This window comes from Pundamilia nyererei, unplaced genomic scaffold (genome assembly GCF_000239375.1).
Source record: "Pundamilia nyererei isolate P.nyererei 1_Seehausen unplaced genomic scaffold, PunNye1.0 scaffold00023, whole genome shotgun sequence".
Lineage (NCBI taxonomy): Eukaryota > Metazoa > Chordata > Actinopteri > Cichliformes > Cichlidae > Pundamilia > Pundamilia nyererei.
In genome coordinates, this window is record NW_005187424.1 from 1,904,619 (window position 1) to 1,916,799 (window position 12,181).

The 12,181-nt window shown below is 39.5% G+C and overlaps 1 protein-coding gene across 1 annotated transcript in view; it reads left to right on the plus strand.

Moving 5' to 3' along the window:
• Positions 1-12,181, plus strand: part of nme7 (NME/NM23 family member 7) — a 21,110-nt gene that overhangs the window by 1,432 nt on the left and 7,497 nt on the right. Inside the window, exons 2-9 of the mRNA XM_005727277.2 lie at positions 37-203; positions 1,747-1,857; positions 3,253-3,303; positions 3,424-3,631; positions 3,725-3,830; positions 10,084-10,148; positions 10,765-10,833; positions 11,583-11,684. Coding sequence (XP_005727334.1) covers positions 37-203; positions 1,747-1,857; positions 3,253-3,303; positions 3,424-3,631; positions 3,725-3,830; positions 10,084-10,148; positions 10,765-10,833; positions 11,583-11,684 — 879 coding nt within the window. The remainder of the gene's footprint in view (positions 1-36; positions 204-1,746; positions 1,858-3,252; positions 3,304-3,423; positions 3,632-3,724; positions 3,831-10,083; positions 10,149-10,764; positions 10,834-11,582; positions 11,685-12,181) is intronic.

Here is a 12,181-nt window from a genome sequence, read left to right on the forward strand (position 1 = left end):
TCTTTAGCATTTCTGAAAAATATACCTGTTTTACAGTTTGATGTAAAGAACCAGCGGATATTTCTGAGAAGGACCAAATACAATGACATACATCAGGAGGACTTATTTATTGGGAATCGAGTGAACGTGTTCTCACGACAGCTACATCTGATCGATTATGGGGATCAGTACACAGCAAACAAACTCGGCAGCAAAAAAGAAAGGTATGATCATTCATCTAACTTACATTTGGGGGGGTGTCTACCCATGTAGACACGATTGATCTATTTGGAAAGTTATGGCCTTACAAATAAATCCTTTAACTGTAACCTGCTGACAGACATTAAAAACACCCACGAAGAGATTACAACAAAGCTGTTTGCGCTTGAGTGTTGAAATCTGTGATTTTTATAAACGTTGACAAGCTGTGTAGACACAGAATAAAATGTATATGGAAAGACTAAATCCAGGTGTGCAAACACTGTAAAGACTTACCTATGGAGCTGTATAACAAAGTACTGAATTAAAGGCTTGAATGCTTTTATAAGTGAGAGTTTCCAGTGCTGGGTTATAAATGACTTTGTTGATATTGGGCGGATAAAGATTATCTATTTAAAACGAAATCTACGATGAAGTATAGTATACAGTAAGGGAGGGTGAATGCTCTGAAGTGACTGTAAATCAATAAAGATCAGTATAGAAGTAACAGGAGCACTACAAAGAGCACTACGGGACACTGTGAAGATGGACATCGATAAGTGGAGAAAATATGGCTCAATAGTGACATCACCAGCAACTGGATAGTTGAAAGATGATCAATGCTGAAGAGGAGGAAGACGAAAACTGGTCGGGGAGGACACCAAGAGACCTGCAGGAACATTAAACAAGCTGCAAGAATTTCTGACAGAAACTTCCTGTGCACCACAGGTGACAACATTAACTGTGTTTTTCATATGTCTGAAGCTGTGTTTTGGTCTGATGAGAACAAGGTTGAACTTTATGGCCATAATTCCACAAACTACGCTGCCCATGACCACAAAAAACCATCCCCATGGTGAAGTACGGTGAGGGTGGCATAATACTGTAGGGGTTCTATAGGTGGAACTGGAGCCTCGGTCAAGGTGACCAATTTTAAATACCAGTCAGTTAGCTAGTCAAGTCAGTTAGCACACAACCCTCAGATGTCCGCTAGAAAGCTGAAGAGTTTCAGCTATCAGCACAACAACCCCTCTGAAGGTCGGATTAAACGTTTGGAATGACCCAGAACCCAGATCTGAATCCAGTTAGAGGTTTGTGGGAGTATCTGAAGAGGGCTGTGCAGAGAAGGCGCCCTCACAATTTGACAGATTTGGAGCTCCTTTGTGAGGAAAAGTGGGCCAATAGTGGAGGTCTAAATGTGCTGCAATGACACGAACTTAAAAGGCTGAATGCTGTAATTTAGTGAGGATTTTTAAATATCTGTTAGTTTGAGGGTATGGATGTTTATTCTACCAGTTTATTGTAAGTTTTCACTTTTTTCCCCCTTAAAAGATTTATTTATTTTTTATTTGACAGGCTAAAGGTCACATCAAAGGTGGAAAAATTCAAATTATTTATCTTGAATATCACACAAACCTGGTATTATAACTGTGTCGACTTTTTGTATTCACTGTACCTACATTATTTTGTTTGTGTCCTGAGTGTCCTAATGTGCAGCCTTCTGTTGGCTGTGATATCTGCTGTCCAATCGCATCTCTTATTTTCCCTCTCCTCTCCCTGTGTCTCCAGAACGCTTGCTTTGATAAAGCCAGACGTAGTCACCAAGATCGGAGATATCCTTGAGCTGATCTACTCCTCCAACCTGATAGTGACCAAAGCCAAGATGACAAAGCTCACGTGGTAAAGTCACAGCCTCTCTGCCAAACATCCAAAAATAATAATACTAATAATCTCACTGTGGGAAAGTATCAAACAAGCTGTGGGAGAGGGAAACACGGGCTGTTTGGTGCCAGTGTCCTTGTATAAACAGACGGATGGCTCTCCGTTCTCACACACATTAGGAACATATGGCGAGCCAAGAGGCAAACAAGGTCTGATTTTTATTAAACACTAGCAATTTTATCAGGTGGATGACCTCACAACATTAGCCCAGTCTCACCCTGATCTGATCTTTCTGTGTTTAATTTGAAAGTACAGTTTGAAGTATAATGCTTGTTAAGTTGAGTGAACTTTGAGTTCAGGGGTTATACAACAAAGACATTGAACATATCTGGGATTTCTGTGATGGCTCAACAAGACCTAAAAGCCCAGTCCGGGATAACAGTCATATCACAACGGTGGTATCAACTTTCTCTTTATGTTCAAGTCTCTGAGAATGCTCACATAAAATGAGTGGTCTTTGACTCATCTGTTCACTCTTCTGCGTAAAATTAACCTTTTTTTTTATTGATTATTTTGTATTTGTATAAGTTAAATACCTGGGGTTTATGTACAGCATTATGTCTATGCATTTGTCTGTAACCTGCTGTTTCTGCATCTAAACATCCTTCTGCTTTAAATTTGTAGAGTCAGATCATCAAATCCAAGGATATCCCCTTTTTATGACATGTCTCAAAAACACAGATCCAAGAGTGGAAAAACCGTGTGAGCATTTACAGCAGTCTGCAGCCCTGTGAGCCCTTTTGTCTCAAAGGGCTCACAGGTTAGGCTGTGCACACCCTAACCTCATTATTAGAAACTTTGACCATGTTTAACATGAACATCCTCCACTTAATCCACTGTAGGCTCAAGGTTTGAATTTACTGCCGCCTTTGGCATTGCCTGTAATAAAATTCAGAAGTTTTACATTTAATTTTGCTTCCCAGAAGTAGCAGAACTTATAACTGGGTCAATTATTTGCATATTTTAAGCAAAATGTACTGTAAAAAAAAACCTCTTCTGAGTAGTAAACGCTCAGAATATTTTTCTGTAATTGGTACCAGTTTATTAATCATAACTCTTATTACCTACACATTTGAAATTGTGGAATTTCTATGTCTAGCCTTGGTGGAATCATGTTGGGGGGGGGCGGGAGAGAGTGCCCATCATTTACTTCCCAAAATCCAAGGACATGAAATTAATGTTGATGTTAAAATGTCACTTTATTTAAATAGTGTGATTGTAGAATGAGTTTATTACCGCAGATAAAAAGCTGGGAGATAAGAAGACTGATGACCTCTATGAATGTCTCTGTCAGTAAACAGCGTCATTTTTCTGCTCATTTACTCATTGTTTTATGGGTTTCTTGCGTTGCAGGAGCCAGGCAGCTGACTTTTACACTGAACATCAAGGCAAGCCGTTCTTTAAGTGAGTGCCCCGGTGAATGATGCCTCAAATTTCAGTAGAAAAGATATCTGATAGCAAAAAAATATTATTCAAAGTAATCCTAACAGTAAATGTAAACAAACACGTTGCTCCATTTCGCAGTAACCTAGTGCAGTTTATGTCCTCTGGCCCGGTGGTTGCCATGGAGCTGATGGGTGATGAGGCCATGTCTATCTGGAGGGGGCTCTTGGGAACTTCAGACCCTGCTGTGGCGCGGAGGGAGGCGCCACAGAGCGTCCGTGCCCAATTTGGAACAGATGGCATCAAAAATGTCGGGCATGGCTCTGACTCACCCGCTGCAGCAGCGAGAGTGAGGATGTTACTCTGTGACCTCCAGACTTTATTCATCCTCACATGTGCCCTGGTAGCCCAGACGTGATCAAAGTGTTTTTATTCTTGTTAGGAAACTGAATTTTTCTTCCCTTCCACAATTGGTCACGGTCCCTCTAACACAGCCGCCTTTACGGACTGCACATGCTGCATCATCAAACCCCACGCCATATCCGAAGGTAAGGAGAACACAAATTACTAACAGTAGCTGCACCTGAAGGTGAACCAAATCACACACCACAGCAAAATTTCAGCAGACTGAATTGGATACAAGCAGTTAGCCACAAATTCATCAGCTCACAAAAAGTGCTGAAACATGTTAAAATCCATGAATTTGGTTAGATGTGGCAGACTTCTTCAGAATAGACTTAAACTTAAAAAAAGTTTAAGTCTTTTTTTGCTGGGGGCATTTTTTCAGCCTTTATTTGACGGGGCAATAGAGAAAGCCCAAGTTGAGATAGCACACTGGAAACAGTCCGGGGGGGACTGAACCCGTGTTCATGCTGCCTTTCAGCATATGACTTACAATGTTTTTATTTTATAAAATAAAATACAGGCCTGCAAGACTGAAAGAAGGTAACAATACAAATTGCAAACAAACCCATAAGTTGACTCTTTTTCTGTTTTGTTACTGTATGTAGAGCATAGATCTTTATTTTATTTCTTTATTTTCAGGATAAAATGACTCTTGAGATTAAAAATGTCTTTTGCAAGCATGTCCTGGCTAAGACAAACAGCAGAACAATCAGCATTGACTAGTTACACAGCAAAAATACCAAAAATAATTAGACCAGTGTACATGAGCTGAAGCCTAAAATAGAAAAACAACCAATGTTTAGAACATTTAACACCACTGAAACCTGAAATATCAGCGTAAGTACTAATATTCAGGCAGCCTGATTGCCTCCAGATCTTAGAGTTAACTTAGTTAATTTACTTAAATTAATCTAATAGTCAGACTATAGTCAATCAATAATAGTCAGACTATATAAAGAAAAACCTGGCTAACATTTGCTATTAATAAAATAACACATTTTGCTTTTATCTTTTATTCAGGGTTTCCCTCACATAGAGCTCAGGTATAATGTGTGACATTTATTTATTTATTTCATTTTATTTTATCATTTGAGAATTTACTATTGGGCAATCCTTGTTCAGCTCTTCCCGTTTCCCTACCAGTAGGTTGAGGTAGAACAAGTCATCCACTAACTGGAAGTTTGCTAGCTTAATCTCTGTATCTGGTTCAGGTGCCAGTTTGCCGGGTTCACTCAGGCTGCAGAACAGAACAAAAACTTCTGTCACAAACTCCAGTTAAACATGGTTGGAGTTGGAGTCCATCCATTGGATGAGAAAGTCAGTGAAGACAGACTTGACATTTTCTCTGTCATTTATTTTCACCATGTTCTGTTTATATAAAGTGTGAAGTATTTAGGAAAGCGTGTGTGCCCCCTTTCATGCGCCTCCTACCCAACTTACAGCTTTGGTTTTTTTTGTTGTTTTTTTGAGGGTTTGTTTAGTTTGTGCTCTGGCTCCTCCTCATACCTTACCTCCAATCGCTCTTACAAAAAAGACAAAGAGGTCTGAAGCTTTTGGTTCTGGGAAATCTTTTAAAAGGTTTCTCTCTGAGGGAGTGCCTTTTTAGCTAGTTTGACGTGATGTTGACACATGTAGCTTTTGCAGTGGTTTTCTTTCTTATTGTATTTAATTGTAGGGTCACCTGCACTGGTGTTCCCTTTTGGTTCCCCCAACACAAGGAACTGACTCCTGTGACATTAACCTTCTCACTAATAGTCAGGACCTTTCATGTGTCATAATTCCCTCTGCCTTACAGCTGCGCAGACAGACTGTTGATTCTCTTTTGAAGGATTTTTATAAATACTAACAATGAAGTTGTTATTTTTTGAGAAGTTGAAATAATATATAGTTGTCACAAAGTCCCACAGCAGTCCTGAGTTTTCAACCTCGATGAACACAGTTTGGAAACCACTGATCTAAATAATCAGTTTTACCATAAATACTTGCACAAGAGTACTGTTGGTTGACACTCATTCCATGCATGACTGTTATTGTGCTTGTGTCACAAGGAGGCACTGCGTGGTTACCACATTTGGATTTGGATTTTTCCAAATCCCTGCCCTGATCCCTTTTCACAGTGCATGCCTCTGGAGCTCTGACCTGTGAAATCTGAAATTCTCTGGATAAGAGCTGAAGTATGCATACACAGAGTTGTTGATTGAGGAGAGACCTGGGCTCGTTGTCCTGGAGCGCTGTGCATTAGAGTAAACAAGCTCACTGGGGTCCCTCATGAATTAATTCAATTTATTCCTCATTTAGCCTCAAGTGTTTGTCCTCAGTGGTCATTTGTTTAGTATCAGATTGGACCAGGCTCCCTGTTATTGCTGTAAATGCAAGTAACCAATAATGGCATTCCTTTCAGCCTTAGTTATAACAAAGTCCTTCTAGAAACAAATCCTGCCACTAGACAGCCGTGTTGACAGTTATTTCAGGCTAAACTGAGCACCTTCCTAAAAGAAAAATTCCACCCAAATCTGATTAAACAAAACGTAAAATGTTTGAGCTGGGTTAAAAATCCATTTCCATTACAGGTTATATTTTTTCTAAAATTTTTTCTGGAACAGCAAAAATAATACCATTAACCAAGGATAGTGTTAGTTCAGGCACCGCACAGCTCTCCCACAATCTGAGCAGATCAGCTGATCTCAGTGCCAGTCCACATCAGCTGATACCTTTCTATAAATCTAACTGGCTAACGTTGTGTGTGGCGTGTTATTTAAGGCGCTTTAATTTGTACTCAGTAAGTACTGCAACTGCAAACTGCTTTGCAACCCACCTCCACCCCAGCTGTCATTGATGATCTGTTCTGTGTTGCTGCTTTCTCTAGAAGTCCCAGAACAAAGTCTTAGTTATATTTTCCCCAAGTAGTAGTAAAGTAAGTATACCTTATCTTACTTACACTTACTGTTGTGGACCAGACTGAAACTGCGTTCTGTTAAGGCACAGGTTAACCACCTGTGGCATGGGGCTGTTTGACCAGCTCATGGCCTTTCCAGTGACGGCATTTCTAAACTTCACAGTTAGGCTTCCACCTGTAAAGTCTTGCAAACACATCTTTCCTGCTGTCGGTACTTTTTACATTAATGGAAAAACAGAAAGAGATGCATGGAGACTGTAAAATTGATTTCAAGTGCAGATAAGATGTTAAACCCAGCAAGATGGTTTAAAACAGCAAGGATGAGTTGAGGAACAAGAAGACTGAGACAGACTGAACCTGGGTGCAACAAGTACATTTTTCTCAAGTTAAGAAAATTGGATTCCTGTTTTTTTCCACAGGTCAGTAAAACTCTGATGTTGTGGCCTAGAGGGTTGGTGAGAGGAACGTAGTGTTTCTGGTTAAGAGATGTTTTATTCCACAGTGCAGACCATTCTCCTTGGGGGACATTTTTAAAACGCACACACGTGTGTGTTTGTGTGTGTGTGCGCCAACACCCTGCTGAATTGCATGCTGCTCTCTTGTATGACTTCCTGCCACACCTAAAGGGAATGGTGCCATTGTTAACGTTACACCTGTGGTCTCCCTGCTGTGACTTGTTCAAATGTTGTGAAACATGCGTGAGAGAGAACGCGTGAAATAGAAGAAAAAAAAACTTGCATAACTTGCACTCAGGCTTTCTTTGGTTTCTTTAGGGTTTCGTTGAGCAACTGTTAATCTCACAATCTGCTGCTGCAGTAAATGACCTCAGATGTGAAGTATGTGTGAATGAAGACTTGTGGCTTATGATGGAGCTGCTCATTTAGTGCTGACTGTACACATTGATGCTGTTGTAATTAAGTCCACTTTAATTATTTTAAAAAGCTCTCCCCTGTGTTATACTCTTATTTATTTATTGTTTGGGTAAAAAAAAGAAGGGTTAGGGTTAACCCTGGTACCTCTGCTCTGTTATTTAGGCAGTTTTCACTCTGTTTAGCTTTCAAGAACTTTTTGTTTTACGTTGTTACAGTACAGACTGTTTATCTTTATTTAAGGAGGATCTTGCACAATCTCACAAAGTCCAGCCACAAATTTCTCTGTGCTCATTGTGGTTTGGTGGCTTAGCAGGTATTTGCTGACATAATGCTGGGAAAGCTGTGCTGTAGGCACAATAACTTTTTTTTCGCTCATTTGTTTTCTGATATTTAAAGGGGCAGTCGCCTCAAAATCAGGTCTGCATTTGTTGAAGTCAAATCATTTTTTGTAGCAACAGATATTGAACAGTTATGTAGAGCTGAGTAAGATAGTCATAAAGCAGTGAAATGCATTTAAAAGAATGGGGGAAAACTGCTGGACACGTACACTGTATCTAAATATGTGTATCAGTATATTTATTGATATATTGATATACGATCTGTACAGTGCTTTCCAACTTTATTAGATCATCTGTCATAAAAAAGGAAAACATACAAATTTTAGGAATGTGTTCGAAACTTCTCTGGTTACCTCATTACTTATACCCAAATATTAGCTGGGACACTGGAAGTGTTTGAGAAGTCAGATATTAATCAAGTATGACAGTGAACCCTGAAAAGTTAGTTTTCTGTTCAGGATTAGCATAAATAACTGTAATTTGGCTAGGGCTGTCAACATTAACACGTCATCACAATTAACATGATTAAAATTTTTAATGCAACTAACCCATCTAATCCCTGAAATGTCTCTGTCAACGCATTTCAGGCAGTTTGTCCAAAGTTTGTCCATTCTGCACTCCAGATGGGTTAATTGTGTTAAAAATTTTAATCATGATGACGGGTTAACGCATTAACGTTGACAGCCCTAAATTTGGCGTCTTAATCAAAAAATAATAATGCTTCTTACTGCTTTTTTTTCTTCTTTCCGGTTAGTCAGTAAATTTGAAAATATGTGGATAATAGCAATAATTATGCGCTCAGGTGCTCTACCAGAGGCCTGAACAGAAATGAGAGAGAGAGAGAATTATTAAAATGTTTTTGTTTATATGTTTTGTTTGTGTCTTTCTGTTAAATGTAACTTTAGTCGACTTCAGCTTATATAGTTTTGGTTTTTAAGTGTCTTCAGTACCTTTCCTTTGCAATTTCATTAATTCGCTTTGATCATCTGACAGTTTACTTTTTTATTTTTCAGATTTCCAACTAACAATGAGATATGAAACTAGTTCAGGATCAGAAATTGGTTATAAAATAAAGAATAATAGTAAGTAATTTTGAACACCGAAGTTTAGTGTTGTTAGTTCAGCTTCCTTTTATTTCTTGAGATTAAAAAAATCAAATTCAAAAAAATGTAAAACTCCAAAATACATTTTAATAGAAAACCACAAAGACATTTATCCTATAGCATCATCCGTAAGGATAATTGAATTTGGCCTGTAAGTGCATATTGTCCTGTAAATTATTTGTGTTAAATTTCAAAAATGCAACTTTTAAAGTTATATGTCCCCCCCCCCCTTTTTTTTAATTAACACTTAGAATAATTAAGAATTTTATTAAACTGAATTTAGAAAATTGTTCATCCGTCCATGTTCTGCTGCTGCAGCTGAGACCAAACTGAGATCATCAGTGCCCAAACAGCCCCGATCCCTCGGGGATCACTTAAAAGGCTAATTGACGTGACAGCTACATTTGAAGGAAGGACTCAGCCAATCACATCAGTGATGAAGGAAGTGGTGACTCAGACATGACTGGAACAGAGAAGCTACTGTTGCCAGGCACCCAGAATATGATCTCCTAGCAACAGCACCAGCTGCTGAGAGCATGTGCCGATCCTGAACCGGCTGCTGCCTGGGGAGGGCACAGAGGACGCGGGAGCTGCTTCCTTCCCTCACAACTGGACTGAAGGAGACTCATCGATGCCAAAAGTGCAAGTCATGAATCCACACGGTGGCGTTTAGAGTTAATGGAAAGTCCGGTCTGACAAGCACACAGACGACATTTTATCAGGAAGTCAGACTGAGATTATGGGACTGGCGCCCTCATTCAGTTATGTGTCTGCATCAGTCTGACCTTCACTGTCACTGCAGCTCTGCCAGATTTTACAGTAATAGATGGCTGCAATGAGACGTGCACCTTTTTCTAAATAGTAGGCTGTCAGGAAGAAAATCATTTTTCCACTAACGGGATGCTCATAACACAATCTCAATGCAAAGGAAAAACTGAGATCACTGCAAAATAAACACTCGAGTATGGACAGAAGCTTTATGATGGCTTCACTGCACGTTTACTAATAATAACTCTTAACTTCAGAATATTAATCAGGTAATCATGACTGCTGCTGCAGAGGCTGTTTGTTTTGGATCTCACTCCAGGTTTTATTGCCCCACTATACACTTCACTTATCAGCCTGGGTAAACTTGACAGAAAGATTATAGAAGATTGCAGATATGAACTGTTCTGATATATCCACAGGTCTGGCTGGGAAGATCCTGAACTCCATATCCGCTGCTGGATTTGAGATCTCAGCTCTTCAGATGGTAAATCGTCTTCCACTGGTCCTCATGCAAATTAGTGGTAATGGTAGATGTTCATATGAAATATACCAGAGTTTAAAGTAATAAGGCCTGTGCACACATACAGTACTTTGTCAATAAAGATGGGGACAGAAAGCATTCTTAAAGGAAGCTAAAACTGCTTGTTTCAGACAAGCTGAACTGTGAATCATGCAGAGCTATTCTAGAAGAGCCTAAGTCGTAAAAATATGGACCTGGAAATGAAAATAACAGGTCCCTGATAAGTGGAAAAAGAATTCCAGGAAACAAGATTTTCTGCTAAAATCCTTGATCTGAATTTGCAATCAAATAGATGCGATGTTAAACACAAGCAGAGAGGAGACATTCTTACCAAGCGTCTGCAATGAGCAAAATTATACAGGTGTTTTCCCAGGAGTACTTGGGTACGGCATCATACACAGAGTCAGAAAGTAACAGAAGATAAGCACAGAGCATCCTAACTGAGTGAAGTCTGTCCATTTGATTAAAGCTAAATTTTTCTTGTCTGTATCCTTTTATTTTTCATCTGTCATTTCCTGGAGTGTTATCTCCATTTGTAATTTCCTACTTGTTTTTCATGTCTAATAATTTTTCCTCGCAGTTCAACATGGACCGGGTGAACGCCGAAGAGTTCTATGAAGTCTACAACGGCATCGTCACAGAGTATCCTGTGAGTATAAACACTGCCTTGTTGTGCCCTCACAGGAAGCCCTAGAATCACTGCCCTGCCCCTTGCTACTTTTGATGACACCAACACAAATTCTGTGCGATAAGGAAGTCATAAGGTCCTCAGAGAGTAACAAGGCGTGTCAGATTCCCAGCCAGCAGCCCATATTTGAAGCTCAGTTTTTGATTGTTGCTATAATGAGTATGTAAACTGATCTAAGTTAACAAAAAAAAACCAACACACATTTTATGATAATCATCATTAATAAACAAACTGAATGTTGAACTTGAGTAAATATTTATTTTTACTGAATGTATATTAGTAATGCATACAGATGATTAGTAATCTTAGTTGTTTACGTCATTAGTTTGTGTAAAATGAACTGATAGGAGCTGATAGGAGACATTATGTAATAATGGCGCCAATAGCGTCAGATACTGCTGTTAAGTCAGCGATACGTCTTTAGTGTCAGCCTTGTGATGCATGTGTGGCAGCAAAAATGAAACGATTCTCATGGTCCATATCAAACGTGCACTCACGGGAGTGTTTTTGGACACCTGATAATATTCACCCACAGCAGCAAGCACAAGGAGGATGAGTGCGACCAATATCTGGAATCAAATTATAGAAACATATTTTCTAAACTTAGCAGGAAGTCTTATGTTTATAAATATAATATAATAATATAAGTACACAGTGTCACTCCAAAACAATAGCACTAGGTGGGTTTTAACTCCGCTTGGTTCCCGCAGAACATGGTGACCGAGCTGTGCTCTGGACCCTGCATGGCCCTGGAGATTCATGGCACAGACGCACCAAAGACCTTCAGGGAGTTCTGTGGCCCTGCTGATCCGGTGAGTGTTTCCTGTTTAAATTCTGCAGGAGCAGCCTGTTCAACAAGTGAAATGTCAAAATGTTCATCAATATTCTCTGCAAACGACTATCCATCCATCAGCCTGTCTTTAAAAGGGAGTTTTCCAAATGTCCTCTTCACAAAAAAATGAAGTGATTATACAACATGTAACACACACATGCACCTAGCCTTAAGTAATCCAGCAGCCCAGCGATAAATCCTCCTTTTATGAAAGGTCTTAAGTTGTTCAGCATTACACGGTAAGTATCTCGTCTTAAGAGATAACATTTCTCTGCTGTGGCTTTACTTTTTATTGTCCTGAGTAGATCCAGTTTAGACAATTATATTCGCGCTCCTCCCCCCTTCTTTGTGCAGCCTTACATACCCGTTTGCTTGGCTAAATCTTCTGCACCTTCTTCTTATTCACCTTCTTTGGGAAACATCTGCTGAGAAGTAATTAAAGCTGGCAGCCGGACAGCAGTGAAGGAGAACCCTGAT